At 42.0% G+C, this 19,390-nt stretch overlaps 1 protein-coding gene across 2 annotated transcripts in view; it reads right to left on the bottom strand.

Annotated features, from left to right (window-relative positions):
• The window catches only part of ADARB2 (adenosine deaminase RNA specific B2 (inactive)), a 612,280-nt gene that overhangs the window by 475,578 nt on the left and 117,312 nt on the right, over nt 1-19,390 (bottom strand). The window contains exon 2 of one of the 2 annotated variants that reach the window (XM_059729167.1): nt 1,721-1,822. In XM_059729167.1, the coding sequence (XP_059585150.1) occupies nt 1,721-1,820 (100 nt within the window). In that variant the 5' untranslated portion in view covers nt 1,821-1,822. Of the gene's footprint in view, nt 1-1,720; nt 2,132-19,390 lie in introns of those variants that run through there. The other variant, XM_019498622.2, reaches the window with a different exon arrangement.

The raw sequence follows: 19,390 nt of genomic DNA, 5'->3' as shown, positions 1-19,390 counted from the left end.
AAGTACCTCAGATAATATTTCTTGTGTAATGCAGCACAAAAGCACAACTCCAGAACTCCCTTTGGTATCAGATGTTAGAAAACATTAAGGATTTGGGGAAATAAATCAAGGGCATAGGAACACCGCTGTGTGTCCTCCTGCCCCCAACCCTCATTTCAAGAATGTGTTCTTGTGTGCAGGTTTGTTAGTTTTACTTCGGTAACTGAAATTTTGGAGTTTATCAATGAAAGGGTAAACATAAAATAATGACAATTAAATTACATAGACTCCATCTTTTAGCCAGTTAATTTCAAGTTGTCCTAGAAAGCCTGTTCTGAAACCTTTGTTTCACCCACTGGTTCTGACATGAGACAATAATTAAATGACACTTGGATAATTGACATTTAGGGCCTCCAAATTGCACGTTTAATTTCCAGAATCAGAAGAAATAATATGCCCAAATGCTGGAAAACATCATCTTGAGCTGATGAGCTAGGTGACAAAAACTTATCCTAGGCCTGCGTAATGATGACAATTACAGATTAGGTGAAATTTAGCGCTCTGATAAACACCTTGGTGTTAACATCTTTGCAAACTAATAAATTGCAGTTAAGCGTTTATGACGTTCTGCTTATTACAACAATTTATTTTACTTCAAAGTATGTACAGTATCTACAGTAACTTTAACTGTTCAGGCACAGCACCAAGAATCTGACAGTAGTCTCATCCTTTATGGGAAAAGGGGACAGCTTTGAGAAAAGCTTTAATCTTAAGCATACTCATAACCTGCAATGACATCCTGTAGAGTAATTCTTTTTTTGGGTGGGGGTTGGGATTAGCAAAAATACAAATCTATTATTTCTATAATAAAGATTTGCTTGTAGAAGTGGAGCAAATTTAATGCATTTGCAAACTTTATTACAGCAAAACTCTTTGAATATTAATAACAAGGCAAAAAATGACAGTGTGCCTGTAGCAACCTGTCAGCAAACAGTTTTCTCATCACCCTGATTTCTAGCTTGTTTCACTACCAACAAGATGATGGATCCTCTATCCTGTTTCAGATACTAATTTATGCTCCATAGGATACACGCACATGAGACATATTAGACAGTTCTGTCTCCTTGTAAACGGTTATAGGACAAAATTAAGATAAATTAGAATGTGTTGTATGTTCACAGAAAGCTAGTGTCAGTGGTATGAGCATCTGAATCTAAAGGCAATTTGTAGTTTCAAAAACTGGCAAATGTATCTCTTCCTTTTATGCCCTTTTTGTCCATCTAGGACAGCTCGCTGTATTATTTCATGAAGAATCATGTGATAATGTTACCTCTGACAGGGTCAAAGGAAGCAGTGGCGATGGACTGTAGAGTTGTACTGCAGTACCTGGATAATTAAACCAATTCCGACCAGTACAAAGAAAGAAGGAAACCAAACATTTCCCCTTTCCTTTAACAAATAACAGACCCTCCTTTTTTTCAGGCATTCCCTTGCATGCAGCAATTACAAGACCCTCTTTGTTAAACAAGCCTACAAGGAATTACAAGGTAATTCATACTCCCGGTACCCACCAGTCTGTGGAGACAGCATCCCAGAGGCTGCCAAAAGTGCACATCTTCAAAACAAATAGACAACAAAAGCAGCAGCAGCCCAGAGACAGAGTGAGAGCGAGAGAGAAAGACAGAGCAAGAGGAAGGGAGAGAATGAGAGAAAAGGAAGGGAGAAGGAGAGCATATCTTACCTTTTCTCTTTGATCTCCTCCTCCTCCTCCTCTTGGACTTGCATTTGAGTTGACTACCTGGACCTCCAGAAGCTCTGTTGTTCCCCAGAACGGATGTCATGACTGTAGTTTGGTAAACAGGGAAGCACAGGGGGGTTTCTGTCTTGTATAATGTCACCTTTTTTCTTTCTTGTTGCTGCTTTCGAGATCTGTGGGTAGGCTTCACTTTTTAATACTGCTTTTTTTTTATTGTTCTAATTATTGTTTGTCAGTAGCTGGGTTGCTGGGTCTGGTCTTCTGAGCTGGCATGCTTACATGCTGGTAGTGAGAACTGTGGGAAGGTACAGACTGAAGCTGCTCAAGAGCTCTGACTCAGGCTGCCTTCCTTTATCAGGGCTGTAAATGCACTGCTTCTACTTTTTGCACCTCTGCTAGTTGTTTGGCACCAGCCACTTTGAAGCCAATCATGCAGGGAGCTTGTCTATTTGCTGCTGCAAAGTCTAATTAGGTCCAATCACAACTGTCTCCTGGCTCTGACATCAGCACCACCAGCCCTCTCCATCCCCTGTCAGCTTGCAAACTCAGCTCCCATTTGGGCTGACGGATATGCCTAGGACCTGATAGAAAGGCAGGGAGAACTGCACCGTAGGGAATAAAAACATACTGCCAGTTTATCTGGGAGAAGCCTAAGGGGCAGCTTACAAGAAGGGATGCTACAAAAGGGATTTCAAGCCTCTTTTATTTTTTGCTTTAGACCATATGGACACTAAGCATTGTGCTTCCAGACGCACAGAAATGTTGTTTTCCCCAACCGAATAGTTATTACTACTTCATTTATTGCACTGCTTATTGTTTCAAGGGGAATGGTGTGGGTTACTATTGAAGCAATGCTGTACCCACAACCTTATGCAAGAAGCCAAGCTTAACATTTCCCAGTGAATCTCTAGTTGTTCTTCAGGCAAAGGATCCACAAAAAGATGAGTGTGTTGGGACTCAGATTTATTTCAAACATATTACAACATGACGTTTCTTTTAGGAAACTGTGTGGCAAAGCTTATAGGGAGAGAGAAAAAGATGGCAAGCGCATTCTTGGGAAAAAGCTTGAATGTAAAACCTTGCCTTCCTATGAAGAAAATAAAAGTTATACAGCGGACAAGGTACTGACTGAATGAACAAGGAGCCCCTGCTCCCTTTCTGGGCCTTCTTAATTCTCCTCCAAATTTAGAATATGCACCTGGACCCCTCAGCTGCTATCACAGAAGAGAAAAAAAAAAAATCAAGAAAAAATATACTAAATAATTAATATCATCATTAGTGTCTGCTCCATTTGTAATAAGCCATAGAAGTACAAGTGTAATAAGCCATATTGGGCCCTTTTAATTTAAAACTTCCTCTCATCTGCATGTAGGCTACATCCCCTGCTGTGAAGTACTTATACTAACTTTTCCAGCGATTGGAACCCATATATGTTCAAATGATTTTGGTTCCAGAAACTGTGTGGGTACACTGATCTGTACCCTACTTTGATTTTCATTTAATTAAATACAAAAAAGGACTAAAAATAATGTTTTTCTTGAAAATGATAAAGAATCCTATAAATCATATATAAATGTCTTAATATGACTAACGTGTGACCTCATGCACATCAGGAAAAACAAGCTTTGTGATGTTGAGTACTGCATTCTGGATTCAAAAGTATTTTAGACATTGCCAAAATAATCAACACTGTACAAGACACAGAGAAGGCAGCACCGGCCCGGATGACTTTATAAAAGAAAGCCCCAATCCTCTCAGAGCAAAACAAACCACAAGTCTGAATTTAGACCAAAACCAGCTTAAAGTCAAAGAAATGTTATCTGCCCCTGTATGGAAACAGGATCTGTGTATATATATATCCCTTTGCAGAATATTGTATGCTTTCTGAATCACTTGTACATGCCCATCATCATGTAGGAGCAGTGAAATGTTTAACCTGCTAGAGAGCTCAAATAAACAAATCCCTAAAGGGTTCCCCCCCCCCCCCTTCCCCATTTTCTGGCTCCGGAGGCATACGAGTTGATATGCACGGGGGGCAACCAGAGAGACTATTCCATCCTCCTGCATTTTTGTCTTTGACTTTCTCTTCTGGCTATTCCAAGCCTAAGCAACGTTTACCTCATCTGCAATTTGCACTTTATTGTGAAACAGCGATGCCAAAGAATAACTCTGGTTTACAAGTCCAAATTTGGCTGCAGTAGTAAGTAATCAAACTTAGAAACCATCTTGGAAAAAATTGGTATCCTGTATCTATGCACGAACAGGTTATAAACTCTAATAGAGAATCATGTGTCATTTAAAAACAAAAAGATTTATAGATGGTAAGGGGCTGGAAAGGACCTCGGAAGATCACCATTATATGGTAATGCCTGAACGTTCACCAATTTCTAGTACAGAATTTAAACTTCAAGTGTTTTTTTATTGTTCCAAAATGTTATTGTATTTTAATTGCTAAGAAGATTGGAAGTGGAGTTTTGAAATGTTATGGGATCGGTTGTCTTTGTGGCATTGCCAGTCCCCAAAGAGGGCATTCCACCAAACCAATATGAAAAATGTGACAGTCTGGCCCACTCTCAAAAAAAATCACTTGGTGCTAACAATCTCATGAAATACTTTCATTTCCAAGCAAGGTTATCAAAAAAGCATGAGCAAGCCAACTTCAACAACACCTGAGCTCTGCTGATGATACAGTTTCCTCCCAGGAAAGCTTCAGGGCAGTTCATGACAGTGAGGCAGCTCATGTTATACAGATGAAGAACCCTCTTATAGACCAGGTCAGTAGTGAAGGTCAGGACTAACCCCTTACAGTCAGACAACTGCTTTTGACATCATCAAGCACAAAATGTTGCACAACTGGCCAACGGTGACAGGATTCCTTAAATTTGCTATGTTTCTCCCTCTCCTGGGACAGCAAACAGCGTCAGCTTCTCTACTAGCTCAATCCTGTGTCCAAACTCCTATTTAAATTGCACACAAAACTTCTAAGGGGAATCAAGACAGTAAGTACTTGGACTGCTCTGGTCTCTCTCTCATCTGAGGCAGAAGACACCTATCCTAACTCATTTCAAGCACTGCGAGAAAGACAAGGGGCTTAAGGTCAAGTTAGAAAAAGGAAACTGAGGCAATGTTAGTTAGAGAAAAGTGAATGTGACAACTACTACAACTTCTCCCTAAACTATGGACTAACAATCAGCAGAGTCTGCAGGCTTGCCCAAATACCGGTTTCCCTCGCTTTATGCAGGCTCTGTATGTGCAAATTCACTCTATGCAATGCCCCTTTTTATACCAAAAAATTGTTATATGCAAAGTAAATTCACACTTATGTGATTGGTATGGTGGAAGCCCACAGTCAGCTGCTCTGTGTGGTGCATCTTGGGAGTGACGTGCACCAAAATATAGTTTCCTGAGTGGATCTGTGCTCCTCGCTCGTTGTCTGCGACATGTGCTGCTATAGTTGCCATCCCCATTATGATACTGCCCTGTGCTTATGTCCATGAATGACTGGTGTCTCCCGTGACTGAGGGGACACAATTTGTGGCTGGTAGTATTGGCGGTGAGGTGGTGAGTGGTGACCACCTGCAGTATCTGGGGGGAAGGGAGTGTAGACGGATCCCATGGAGACCTCCTGCGGCCTCCGAGAAAGCAGGGTGAAGGAATAGGGCTCTGTTGCATCCAGGTTTACAAGCTAGGAATAGACTAGTTCAGTAGTGGCGATGGTGCTGGCGGGGAGGGAGGGGGTTGCAAGCGGCAATCAGCGACTACCCACAGAAGCTGGCGGCAGCTTCAGCAGGGGGTAGGGGAGGGGGTTGGGAGTGGCGATCAGTGACCACCCACAGAAGCCAGCAGCAGTGAGTGGCAATCAGTGACTGCTGCAGAATGCAGCAGCAGCAATTGGCAACCACCCGCAGAAGCTAGTGGCAGGGGGGAGGGATGGCAAGTGGTGACCGCCTGAGGAGCCGGTGGTGGTGGCCAATCTCGGGGGGGGGGGGCACGTGCCCCCCCATACCCCCTCCAACGTCACCTCTGCTTGCGTGTACTGTCTGCTGTTGATGAGTACCAAAAATGTCTTGTAATGGTGGTAGAAATGGGTCTGGGGTGGGGAGTACAGTCAAGGTCTTGGAACATATCCCTATTTGTTACATTGTAAAGTGGGTTCCCTTTATATGAATTCAAGTTATGCGCCATTTTCCAAGAATGCATGTACATCATAAAGTGAGGGAAAGCTGTATAGATAATTACCAAAAATACCCTGTCATTTTGGTCTAGCAAATAGGCTTTTTTTCTTAAACTATTCTATGAGACTCCAGCCACAGTGATCCTTCCTTCATTACCTGCAAGCTGGACAATTTTAGACTGTACTATCTAGTGCTAAAGGCAATGATCTTTAGGAAGTTGCGCCTTATTTACCACCTCAAACAGCTTTCTATGGGTGCAGCCACTGCTTCCCAGCAGCTTGCACTGCATTAGTTTAATTCTGAAGAATTAGCTAGGTCTGGGGTTGTTTCAAAGGTGTATGTTCTGATGTGTAAGAGATTCCTACCAGGCTTATGTCCATGCTATCTGAAGGACTGACACTTCTTTTGTGACCTACCACAATAGCAGCCCATATACCACGTGACTATCAGAGCCTACATCCCATTACTGGACAGACAATTTTTCTCAGTATAGGAAATAACAAGGACCCAAACAAACTCAGCCTAGTGATTATTGCAGAGTTTCTAATGATTGTTCTCCTCAGTGGAAAATGGCTTTCAGAAGCCGCTGGGGCACGACCTCTAGACCAGGCATCCCCTGAACTCTCCACAGAAATGAAGCACTGCTTCCTAGGGAACGTCAGGCTTCTCTGAAATGCCCTTGCTCCTCTCCCTCTTTTAGAAACTGTGGAGCACTATTGACTAGTCTGTACCAATTGCTTAACTTGAATGTGGAGGTACAGACACAGAGTGGGAATTCAGCGGTGCTGGCTTAGCTCTTTCCTAGAGATATGCATGTTTCTGAGAGCAGCAAGCCATGGAGAATGCTAGCTTCCTAATGAGTCCCCTTCAGAGCAGGAGAAGGGCTCTGTGGGCACCCAGGGAGCAAAAGTAATATGCAACAGAGGTGGTCTTGCCTCTTTTGCAGGCTCTTCACCCTATTTCTGAGCACATTTGCTCCCTCCAGCTTGTGTTGGTGGAGAGAAGAATCAGGTCCGCAGAATTTGGAAGATAAAAGATGCTCAAGGGCATTGAAGCAGGACACAAATGCAATCCTGAGGCTGTGCAGGTGAGACTCCAGAGCCTTCTGCCGCAAAATGCCTGCACTAATCCACTCTTGCCCTACTTACAAGTATCTAAAAAGCCTGTCACAGGGTTGCTGTTTGCAGTGAAAGCCACTTTAGCTTTGGGACTGAGCACCAAAGGTTGTGAGAGAGAGAGAGAGAGAGAGGAAGGGGGGGAATTCCTATTTAATGTTTAAAATTTGCCATTGCTCTATATACCAATACCTCCTTGCAAGCAAAGCAAGTCCCCATATTATGATGATTTGTAGGTCCTTGCACATTAAATAGTATTATTAGATCATCTGGGCTCTGCTTGATTCCAAGAGGTTGAGGTTGTGTTAAAAGGATTTTGACCCTTCATTAACCTGCAAGGGAACAAAACTCAGGGGATACGAAACATGCAGCTGCTCTCGCCATGGGGAACAAAAGCAGATTAGTTTTAACTCCCCTAGTAAGCTCCCCCTCCTTTACATACTGGTGTCTTGGCTTCTTCTCTGGGTTTTCTTAAACCGTATACAAAAATGGGTTCATCACAGCATACAGCGTGCCTGGGAAATAGCTTAGTCAGATCCTCCTGATGACAACAAGATAACGTTTAAAAACCTGTGCAGGCATAGTGTCCTTAATGGGAAAGTGCCTAGCTCCCAAGGATTAGAAATCATCATTAAGATTATCTGCATTTATTTTCACAAATGCCAATGTGAACAGTAAAAATGACCATAACAGAGTAGCAACAGCAGCAGTTGGTGATGCTTCAGAAATCTTTGTTAGCATTTGTTACCACCGTATCGCCGTATCTCTGAACCTCGATAGGGGCATAACCAATTCTTCAATAGAAAGCCAGTTCCTACTCTGTCTCATCTTTGTCACAGCATACCGACAGCCCCAGATTCAAATGCTTCTACATTTTGGGATGTTTGGAATCTTTAGCAACGATGCGGGGGGCTCTAGGCTGAATGGCTAGACCCTATTTTACCCTACTTTTTAAAAGAGCCATTGTTATGATTATGTACAAGGGAGAGGCAGTATTGTAAATAGTTGAAACTAGAAGTCAGTTGACCTCAGCTTTGCCATGGATCTGCTGTGTGACCTCAACAAATCAATTTCCCATCTGTGCCTCCGTTACTCACATGTAGAAGAGAACACAATAATATATACATTGACTTCCAAAGGCTTTGATATTTTTTCAGTGAAAAGGGCAAGATCAGCCTCATTTTATTTTATTTTTATGTAATCTATACATTCATGAACGTGGAAGCACTTCTAATAATTGTTTTCTTTTTTAAGCCTCCAAAAGACACTACATTGGGATTTACTCTCCTAGCTCAGGTTATCTGTGCCACATAAGCAGGCAGTCAGAAGCCAAGATAGCTCCTTACGAATGGAAGTAAAGACAACTCTTTATTAGCCTGGGACACACAGTCAAGAATTTATAACTGCATCCAGTAGAGGGCAGTGGTACATATAAATGATAGCTATTTCATTAAAGCATTTACTAGGGAGACAAAAGATGGTCTTGGAGGTTACAATAAAAAACTGAGAAGGGGCGAAGCATCTTTGATTTTAATCCCATCTCTATCCTCGACTTTTTTGTCTATATCTCCTGTAGATTTAAGTTTGGGGATAGTGGGTGCAGGGATCACCCACTCCTTTTAGTTGTCTCAACTTTTAATACCTCATCTGGGTACTTGACAAGGAAGACACCCAAAACGGAAGATGCCTGGGAAAGCTAGTGCTGACAGATTCTACCATCTTCAAAACCTAATGCTGCTAATCCATTTAATGACAATGAACAATTTTTTTCAGAAATATTTCATTAAACTCCCAAGCAATAAACACATTTTGTAGTGATATACTACTGTAGGAGTACAAGGTTGTAATAACAACACGGCACTTCACTTAGTAGTACAAGTAGTGTAACAATTTAGTATTTGGGGTATTTGTTATAGAACAAGGATATGCTTTTTCAAAGTTTAAATCAGCACAGATGAGTATTGCCTACATTCAATATCATAAATGATTTCCTCAAACTTCCAGCACCTGTCACTCTACATTATTAGTGATCAATATTGAAATATGATAAAGGATAATATGAGCAAAACATATAAAGCTGCATTAAACCTCATAGTAGATTTGCAAGCCAATTCATGAGATTGCTATAATATTCAATGGCGTAATAAAATGTTGTGTTAGCCTTCTGCCAACTTATTTCAAATAAGAATCTTAGGAACAAAAATTCAGATTCATATAGCTTGCAACAAGCATTCAGTTGTATATACGTGTGTATACAAAGCATGTGTGTAACCAATTTCATGTGCTGCAGAAACTTTTAAACATTGGGCCCTCTGTATGACACAATGGCACTTCTATTGTATGATCAAGACCCAGGGACTGCAATGAGCGCCACGTGAGCACAGTGCTCCAGACATGTGCAACCTGTGGTCATATCTCTGTGTGCTGAAGCTCTAATCAATAGAAAAACTGTAAATATGACCTATCATTAAGGAAGTACCAAGGAAGCATTATCCTGTTATTGTAAAATGGGACTGTTGTTTTTAGTATACATTTCCTAGAAATATATTCTTCCCTTGTTTACCAAACTGGACCAACTGATAAGTATGTTTTCAGTTTGCACAAGGATTGTACTGAAAGAGAAGCCATGGGTAAATCTAAGCTGTTTCCATTTGGCAGATGATTTATTATATAAATGTGCTTTGTTTTATTCATTGATTGATATAGGGTTGTTATAAAGTTAATGGATGACACAGATACTTGCCCACTGACTATCTGACTAAACACAAACACTATCATCTACTTTATTTATTCATTTTTTAATTAAAAAAAATACCCATTCAAGAATGTATTCAGCCCACATAACCATCCACATTCAGGCAATAATAATAATTAATGGCAAAAACCAAGACACTACATGTCTGACTAAGCTATGAAAGAACTGCATGCCAGAGCCAAAAGCTTGCGATCAGAAATGCCTTCCCACCTGATCTTAGCTGCTGCTCTGAAGACTAATGATGTCCCTGCTGCCCTCAAGTGCCATGGTAGATAAGGAGGTACATAGCACCTGTGGTCCAAAGTCAGACACGTCTCTTGAAGATGGATCCCTACTTCTGGTCTCCGATGCTTCATAAAATTATTACCTATATGGCTCCCAGTCCTTACTTTAGTATGGTGACAGCCACACATGGACAACTGCAATGGACTGCAGGCCAAACCAGGCTGAGGGTAGCTTTTAAGTGTTGGAGAGATATCCATCTCTTCTTTCTGCACATGAAATGTACTGTACCAGATCAGACTGAACATTACAAACACTAATTCTTCTGACTGGGAAAATATAGCTTTCCACATAGCTTGGTTACTCAGTTCCTTGTAACAGGAATATTAAGCCAGTGAAAGCCAACAGCTGTGGCTGACTTGATCTCTAGTCATTTGGACTGTTTTGGTCACTGGGTTCAGATGAAGGAAACTGAGAAAGTGAGGATGACCGTGTGAAAATCCTCTCTCACTATAATCCAGCTATCCAGCTGGTACCATTTTCTCCTCAGTTCCCTAGGAGAAAGGTAGCATCACAGGCAGCAAGAATACAAACAATGTCAAGTTTTATTTAGCAAAGGCATCTAGAAGGAAACAGGAAACTAAAGGCATATTTGGAGAGCTGGTGTTATATACTTCTGGTTCTTGCACCAACAGGTAGATGGATTCTTTCCTTGTTGTAGTGTGCAGATCATGTTAGGCGGCATGCTCATTGTAAAATAAATAGCAGTAATCCAATCTAGTGGGGTGTAATTGCAGAAATGTCCACAATCTGGCCTGTTTGAGCTCAGGCATGCCACTGAAGTCTCTCTGTGCCCCAGTTCCCTCTCTGTACTTGGGGATAATACTTGCTTTCTTTAAACCTTACCTCTTCATACTATGAATTCTTTGGGGATAGAGCCATGTCTTCCTATGTATAGGTTTAAGATTTCGCACAATGGAGTCCCATTGCTATTGGAGGTTCCTAGGTACTGCTACAATACAAAGAAATAGCAGTGGACACATCTACATGTGCAAATAGTGTGCCTGAATAAACTCTGGTGCAGTTTGCACCACGGTTTATGGCTCCCAGGCATGCTGTTTGCATGTGTGCCCAGGGCCGCAGCACATTGAGCTGGGGTTTGGCAGGGGACCTAAGTATTCAGCCTGCCAGTCTGGGGCTGCTCCAACCTGGCTCAATGAGCTGTGGAGGGGCTGGCTGGGGCACAAGGGTATTTTAGTATGGGACTAGCCAGCAGCCAGGCTCCACACTGTAGCATCCTCATGCCCCAGTCAGCCCCAGCAGTGTCTGTATGCATGCTGAGGCACAGTAAATAACTCTGCCGTAGGATCGTAGTTGTGTCTGGCAGTACTACCCTACAGTGGAGTTAATTAGCTTACTCTGTCCTAACAGCACCTCATGTGTAGATGCTGACGTTTTACAACAGAGCTAATTAGGCAACTTCGCAGTAAATGTCTCATGTAGGTGTGCCCAGTGACAAGTAATTGCAGTTAATTCACTAATACCACTGAGAATCCAGGAGCCACTGAGCGTTAAAAAGCTGATTCTGTACATTGTCTTGAACATGGAACAAATGCACCCCATCAATAACATGGTCAAACAGAACAGATTTAGCACTCCTTTGATTTTGGTTCCCATCCCCTCCCACATCAGAGTCACTTGAATTTTGTTTGGGCTGAACTGCGGTTCATTTTCCCTTGTCCAAATCCTGATCTGAGCTAGGCATCAGGAAGGCAGAGAGGCTGGAGCTACTTGTCATTTGCCTACTGATGCCATCCCAAATCATGATGTTGTTTCCCCAAAGGAACTCTGATTAGAAGGTTTGTGACAGGCTCCTGCCCAACTTACCTTGGTGCTGCAGTCCACCGATTTGGCCAAGGGTTCAGAGGCCACGTGCCTAAAACAGGCCCAGAGACAGAAGCAAGCAGAGGACACATCTGGGCACTGGAAATGGAACCAGATGCTCTCTCAGCTGCTGGAAGAGACCCAGCACTTCCTCTGAGAACTGGCATGCTTGGGAAAGGAGCATGCATGTGTTCTGCAGCAGAGGTGGCTGGGGAAAATCTGGACAAAAACCCAACAGCAAGCTGGAAGCCGGCTGCATTCCCCAGGGCCAGAAGACCTGGGCAAACCCTGGAAGGTTCCTTCGGCCAAGGAACCCAGAGGACCCAACTGGATGTCAGCCTGCTCAACAGTTGATGAGAAGCTCAGCACAGATGTAAGCCCATTCACCACCATAGACCGAGGACTACATGGAAACCCACAGGTCAGGTGGGGCTGGGAGAGGGAAGCCCAGTGGGCCCTGCAGACACCAAATGAAAAGGAACCTCAGTGCAGAGCCCCACTGACCCCACAAACCCTGCTACAGAGTCCACGAGCTCAGAGTGCACCAACAGAGGACTGGCGGAGCTGCTGGCCCCGTACAACCATGGCAGAGAGCACCATGAGGTGGTGGCTGCCAGGCCAAGCGGTGGATGTAAAGAACGTATACCAGAAAGCCGGCTCACCAGGAAGAGAATTGAGCCCGAAGGTAGATGAGTGAAGTGTGCACCAGGCACCTAATCAACCCACTCTTGGAGGTGAACTGCTCGGCAGGGAGCAACATTGCTCTGCCCAGTGCCCAGTCTGAGCTATCTAGGTTAAGTTATTGGTTGTGTCGGGATTTTCGGAACCTACAGAACAACGGCAAGAAACCTGCAGCATCTCTTCTCACCAGGCCCCAGTGTAAGAGAAGAAACCTCATCATCGTGCCAGGGCACTGCCAGAATCTATAGCAACACCCAAGAGAAAAGGGGTGGAGGTGTTGGAGAGGAGGAGCCCAGCCCACAGAAGACGCACCAATAGTCTCGCCCCTGAATTTCTAAAGGAACACTGAGCACCACTTCCAGAGGTATATCAGTGTGAACAACAAGTTGTGGTGGTAAATAGGCTCAGGTACAATGTGTCCCAAGGTGGCTGAGCACACCCATGGGCCCATATGGTGGTCATGAGCCTGTCACAAGGGTTAACAGAATCCCTGCCTAACCCTGAGCAACAAAACACTTAGCAAAGTAGCTGCTGTGACTTAATAAACACACTTTGGAGTCTCTCAGGAGCTAAACCGCTCACAAATGTATTCCATTTTATCTGGGGTCCAGAGACAGCCAGCAAGATTCCTGCAGTATCAGAGGCTCAGAATTGTCATAGAATCATAGAAATTAAGGGCTGGAAGGGACCTTGAAAGATCATCAAGTCCAACTCCCCTGCTTTAGGCAGGAATACTGCTGAGATCCAATGATCCTAGCAAGGTGTCTGTCCAGTCTCCCCTTGAAGACTTCCAAGGTTGAGGACTGCACCATCTCCTTGGGAAGTCTGTTGCAGATTCTGGCCACCCTTACTGTAAAGAAGTTCTTTCTTACATCCAGTCTGAAACCATCCTCTGACACTTTATGGCCATTGCTCCTTGTCTTCTCCTGGAGTGCCCTAGCGAACAGTTTTTCTCCCAGCTCCTGATATTCACCCCTTACATACTTACAGATGGCCACAAGGTCCCTCCTCAGTCTTTTTCTCCCCAGGCTGAACAGTCCCAGATCCCCTAGTCTTTCCTCATATGGTTTGTCCTCCAGGCCCTTAATTGTTCTTGTGGTCCTTCTCTGTACCCTTTCAAGATTCCCCATATTGTTTTTGAAGCGTGGCACCCAGAACTGAACACAGCACTCCAGCTGGGGTCTCACCAACACTGGGTAGAGAGGAAGTATCCACTTCCTTAGCCTTTTTCATGTTGCATTGGCTAATGCATTCCAGTATGCTATTAGCTCTGTTGACTACAGCATTGCATGGGCGGCTCATGTTCATCCTGTGATCAACCTTAACCCTGAGGTCTCTTTCAGCCATCACGCTGGCCAGGACATCTCCTCCTAACCTATATTCATGTCTCTGCTTCAGATGGAGCACTCTGCATTTATCCTTATTGAACTGCATCTGGTTTTGCTTTGCCAATTTTTCCAGCTTGTTCAGGTCTGTTTGGATCTGTATCCTATCCCCAAGCATGACTGCTTTTCCCATAACTTAGTATCATCTGCAAACTTGGCCAGCATGCTTTCCACATCTTCATGTAAATTGTTATCAACAAAAACAGCTATTTTCTCCATGCATTTATAAGAGCATATCATCCATTTGCATATCTTCTCCAAAAGCCAGTGAGATAGGGTAGATCATCTGAAAATGCTGGGTGACACCAAACACCATAACCTTAGCCAAAACTCAATAATCAAACTGAAGGTTTAGAATTAATTTCCAGCTTCCCCAGGAAAGTCTTCTAAAGGACACTGACAACATCTCAGTGGAAATGTTATTTTCCATTTCCACAGAAGGGAAATGTGGGAGGGCCAGAAGCACAGCTAAAGAATCCATCACATTTCATACAGCTTGCAGAAGACACCTCTCCCTCAACTTGTGTGTGAGGCTATGGAGAACCTGGGTTTAAGGTTTCTGTGTCCCATCCCTCTCACCCCTTCACCTTGCCTCCCTCATTGATATATAAGCTTTTCACTTGAGGTTGGTCCAGTGAATCACTATTCAGCCCTTAAACTGCCATTGTGCCAAAGCACTGAAAAAAGTTTTACACCAAGATGATGACAACTTCCAATCCATCAACTACCAGTTACCAATGCACTTGTTTTATAGTGGTTTGGTAGTTATCAACATGGTGTAAAACTTTTTTCAATGATTAGAAAGAGGTTTAGCTCAGCTGAAAACATCTATCTTAAAATAATGAACTTTTCTTTAGATGCAGGGTGTTTATCACTACAGATGAGTTTGAATAAAATGTTCAGATATAAACTCCCCTAAGCTTAGGTGTGGGGGAAAGATTCAGAAGCAGAGTCAGATACAAATATTGGAAATTCTTCAAATATCTCTAAAGTTAAAGTTTGTTCCTTAGCAATAGAGCAGGTAGAGTCAGTCTACCTTTAGCTAACAGCTACCTCAGATGTATGTGGACACATAAAACCTAAACCTGTGCACCCTATGCCTATAGCATTTTTTTTCTGATTCTGCCTGTGGTAATTCTCCAATGAGCTGGGTAATGTAACCCTGATTTAGGAGTTTATTGCTGTCTGTCTGAATGAGCGAATCTAGGATTTTGAAAAAGGGAGTGCAGATGCTATGGTGATCATTGCATACAACACAACATAACACAAAACACAATGCATTTTTCTCCAGTTAAACTAGAAGCTTTACTAATATGTTAGTGGGCTAGCATTATATTTTTCAGTTTAAGATCAAAGCAAAAAACAAATATAACTATTGGATTGTGCATTAATTTGCTAGATTACACATTAAGTTAAAAAACCCCATAACAACCTAGGCACAAATAATAAAAAAAATGACTAGCATTAGATAGTTATTTTTTAAGTCTGGGTGGAGCAAGAATCAAAGAGGGGAGGGAGGGTATGACTGCACCATTGCCCCCCTCTGAATCTATCTGTCTGTTACTTTTCTATACCAGTATAATGTTAATAATACTAGCCTAAATGTTTCATCCATCCATACCAGCACAGAGACAAAAAAGAGGTGTGAACTGAAATCAATGGATACAATGAAAAAAATTCCCATAAACATTTGTGAGCAAAAAAAATATTGAATGTTGATGGAATTGCAGGCATTTTTTTCCTTGTATCCAATCAATTTCATTAGCATTCTTTTTATAGATACCCAGGAGTCCTGCTAAAGCCCTTAAAACAAGTAAATTCCACATCAATGTTCAACTTACTTTTCACCAGTTTTTCAGCAAAGAGATGTATGAGTATCGTATGTAAAGATGCCTTATTTAGAATCTGAACATGTATTTTATGTTTTCCTGTTGACAACCAGTAGCACTGGGTGAAAAAAATAGCAGAACAAAGGGATCCCTAGAGATATTTCATGTTTGCTGACTCACTACATCATCACATATGACACTGAATTATTAGTTTCAGCAAACACTGAAATAGCACAAGAAAGCTTTTCTGCTCTTTTATCTTCACCATTGTTCTTGGATTTAAATAACTCACATAAAAAACTTATAGGTAAAACCTACAAATATTGAAAAATCATAATTAAGGATAGCATTGTACAAGATGCATCCTCAATCATGCCATAAAAATAACTTGGTGTCCTGGCATCTGGAGGACAATTTGGATAGGAAACAGCTGTCAGTATGAAGCCATACTGAGGGCCTGATCCAAAGTCCAGCAGAGCTGTAAAAATTATTAGCAAGAGTTTCTCTCTGTATTTTCTTCATCTGCCTCTGTTCATTAATGCAGGGTGCAATCCTAACCACACTGAAGTCAACAAGCGCTTTGCCACGGTGTAAGGGCACCACACTATTGCCATATGAATATTCATTAAATATTTCTTATGATCAAAGTGACTTCCCAGCTGCCTTAGAAACCATTAAAGTTCAGGAAGCAATGGGCAGCATCAGCTACATAGTTCTCCAAGAGGGCAACAGGCTAGCCCATGTTTAGACTGCTGGCATTACACAGTACAAATGTCATACAGCTGACTTCTCATCATAAACCTTTGTACTCTACTACTTGCATGGGCTTATTTGATTCCTTTAGCCTTGACCTCAGCTGTAAATTTTTAAAGCGGCACGGTGCTGTTTTATATTGCATGAACAGTGAAAGGCAAGTGTCCAGGTTGTATTTTATGACTCTCCTGACCTTCTGAGTAAGAATGGAAGTATACTTCACCAAAAACATGTATATGTTTGTGCATGAAACTGGTTTCATATTATCCACTGTGATCAAAAACATACATTATTATAATTCACATTTAAAATAACCTTTATTATGTTTATAAATGTGATCCCAGAAGTAAATAATAATTATTTTAACAACAGTGGAATATATTTGCTGTTTTGGAGAAGTCAACTAATTCAGTTCTACAGAAAAGGGGGGAGGAGGGTGGTTAGGGAGTGGTTAGGTCTCAGGAACTGTTCTTCTCACTGAACACAACAAAACTCACCCTGAGCTAAATTTTATCACGATCAAGCTCCCTTTCTGCCAGCCCTGATTTTCACCACTATTGATGTCATATCCCCAGAGTGCTGCCTGACAGCATGAAGAAAAGCGGAAAACAAAACACAGATGGAATGAATGGGTTCAGTGTATTAATCAACGTAATAAATTGAAAGAAAGGGACGGAGACTTGTCAGGCCTATCTCCGTGCTATTTAAAATAAAATTATGAGGATGGATTTACATAACAGTAATCTCAAATCTTAAAATTTACCGTGCTAACCTTAATCTACTTCCTTCTCTTTGTTCTTACTACACCCATGGAAAGATTTCAACATTTTTACTTGTTAGTAATAAGCATCAATTCTGCTTCCCTTGCAAAGAAATGCATGACTTTACTTCATCAAAGCTAATTTCTGAAGCATTTTGCGTTCTGCTTTTATCTGCACTCTGTACTTGTAGAGAGGATTTGAAAAGGGTTGAATAGTTGCTTGCTCTGCAGTAGGGTGAGGATTTTGTTATCCAGCTGGGTTACCACCACTGGGTCAGATGTTCAGATTCCTTATCCTGGAAATTTCCCCAAACCCTCATTGAAAATATGTATGAGAAAGGGAAAGTGCAAATAAAATGCTAAACTTAAAACAAAACAAAACACAACAACACAACTGCCACTTCATTTATATTTCTCCTAGCACACTTGCAATTAGTATGTGTTACTATCCTTATTTGACCACCTTGTCATCATTTGTTAACGCATTCCCTTAAACAGTCCTTGAAGTACAAAGCCTGAACTGCTTACAATATGTGGACACAATTCAAGTGAAGACAATGGGAGTTTTGCTATGGAGTCAAGGATCAGGGGCAACTTGTGGGAAGAATTTTCTATACAGATAACTGAGAGGCAATGCCCATCTTAAGGAGCTAACTTGGATGCAGTCAGACAACTCTGTAGTATGCACAGAGGTGGGAATTATCTCTCTTCAGCTTCCTGTAAAATATCTACATGTCTACTAGACAGACAGACAAGACACACACACACACAGCATGACTATTTCAGAATCAAAACATGCATCATGCCCCAGACATTTAACAGTATCTTTATCACATGCGCACCAAGGTTTTATTAGCATAACAGTTAGGTATAATGTAAGAGACCCTTAGATGCACAACCTGTACTGTGTCCGCCTCATAGTGTTATAGTCCACTTTGTTATGGTAGGGAAATATAACACATGACACAATACATGTTGTGATTCATCAGGGACTATTTTTTCTGATGTTCCTTTGGTCTTTTCCTCTCCTGAACCCCCTAACTATTGCATGCCACAGTGGCAGACATAAAATAAATGCACACTTAAATAGTGAATTCTTGCAAGCTATATTAGGGGCAAGCAGAATTGTCTGACTGCATCCAAATTAGCTTGTTAGGACAGGCATTATCTCTCAGTTATCTGTACAGAAAATTCTTCCCATAAGTTGTCCCTGATCCTTGAGCAAGGCTTTTAGGTACCTGCATGATAGAGATAACGATAACAATAATAATACTACTGAAGATAATATTACTATTAGTAATAATCATATTAAATACAGCTTCCATTCAGTGTCTGGCATCTCTCTCCTGTACAAGTGCATAATCTGCATTGAATTTGGGCTATTTGAATGAGTTCATCACATCACTGCTGATGGCAGGTAGGAAGGCTACAGACCACAAACCTGGTATCCTCCTTGACCTTTTGTGGCCTTGAGTAAGTTCACAATTAATATACTAAGCAAGGGGAGGAGACTGATGCCTTGATGTTCTGCATGAACAAGGAGAAATCTGGATTTTGACAATGAATGGCATACTTGCTGATGGTGATCATGTTGGTTTGCACAGGGCAGTTTGTCGTGCCTCAGAGGTACATGGTAGAAAGCTGCCGACTCGTTTGAAGGGATATCAGTTTTGCTGAGGACAGTCACAAGCGATCCATGTAAATTGCAGCTTGGGTGCAATCAATAGATGTGACAAGCCGACCATGCTGGCAACTGGGAACATAATGAAGGTGTGACTGTGTAAACGGCTAACAGATAACAATGCTATAGGAAATTATAGGGCAGTGTTGTATTGAATAAGTGCAGTGCGAAATGAGCTGCGGCTCTCAGGTCATGCTTTCCCGCTGCTGAAGTGTCTCTAGCTCTTGTCCTTTGTAATTGTAAGTGGCAGCGGTGCCTTGCTGAATACAAGGAGGGCATGTATTCAACCCTCATTTGTTCTGCATTACAATGCAATTCTCGCTGTTAACAGTTGATCTATAGTGTCAGTGACCACCTCCCAAGTGGACAAGATACCAATGAAAATATCAACACTCCATTTAGCTAGGAATTAAGA

The sequence above is a fragment of the Alligator mississippiensis genome, chromosome 5, assembly GCF_030867095.1.
Source record: "Alligator mississippiensis isolate rAllMis1 chromosome 5, rAllMis1, whole genome shotgun sequence".
Taxonomy (NCBI): Eukaryota; Metazoa; Chordata; order Crocodylia; family Alligatoridae; genus Alligator; species Alligator mississippiensis.
The sequence above is the reverse complement of the archived record's forward strand: the minus strand, read 5'-3'. Positions and strand labels throughout refer to the sequence as shown.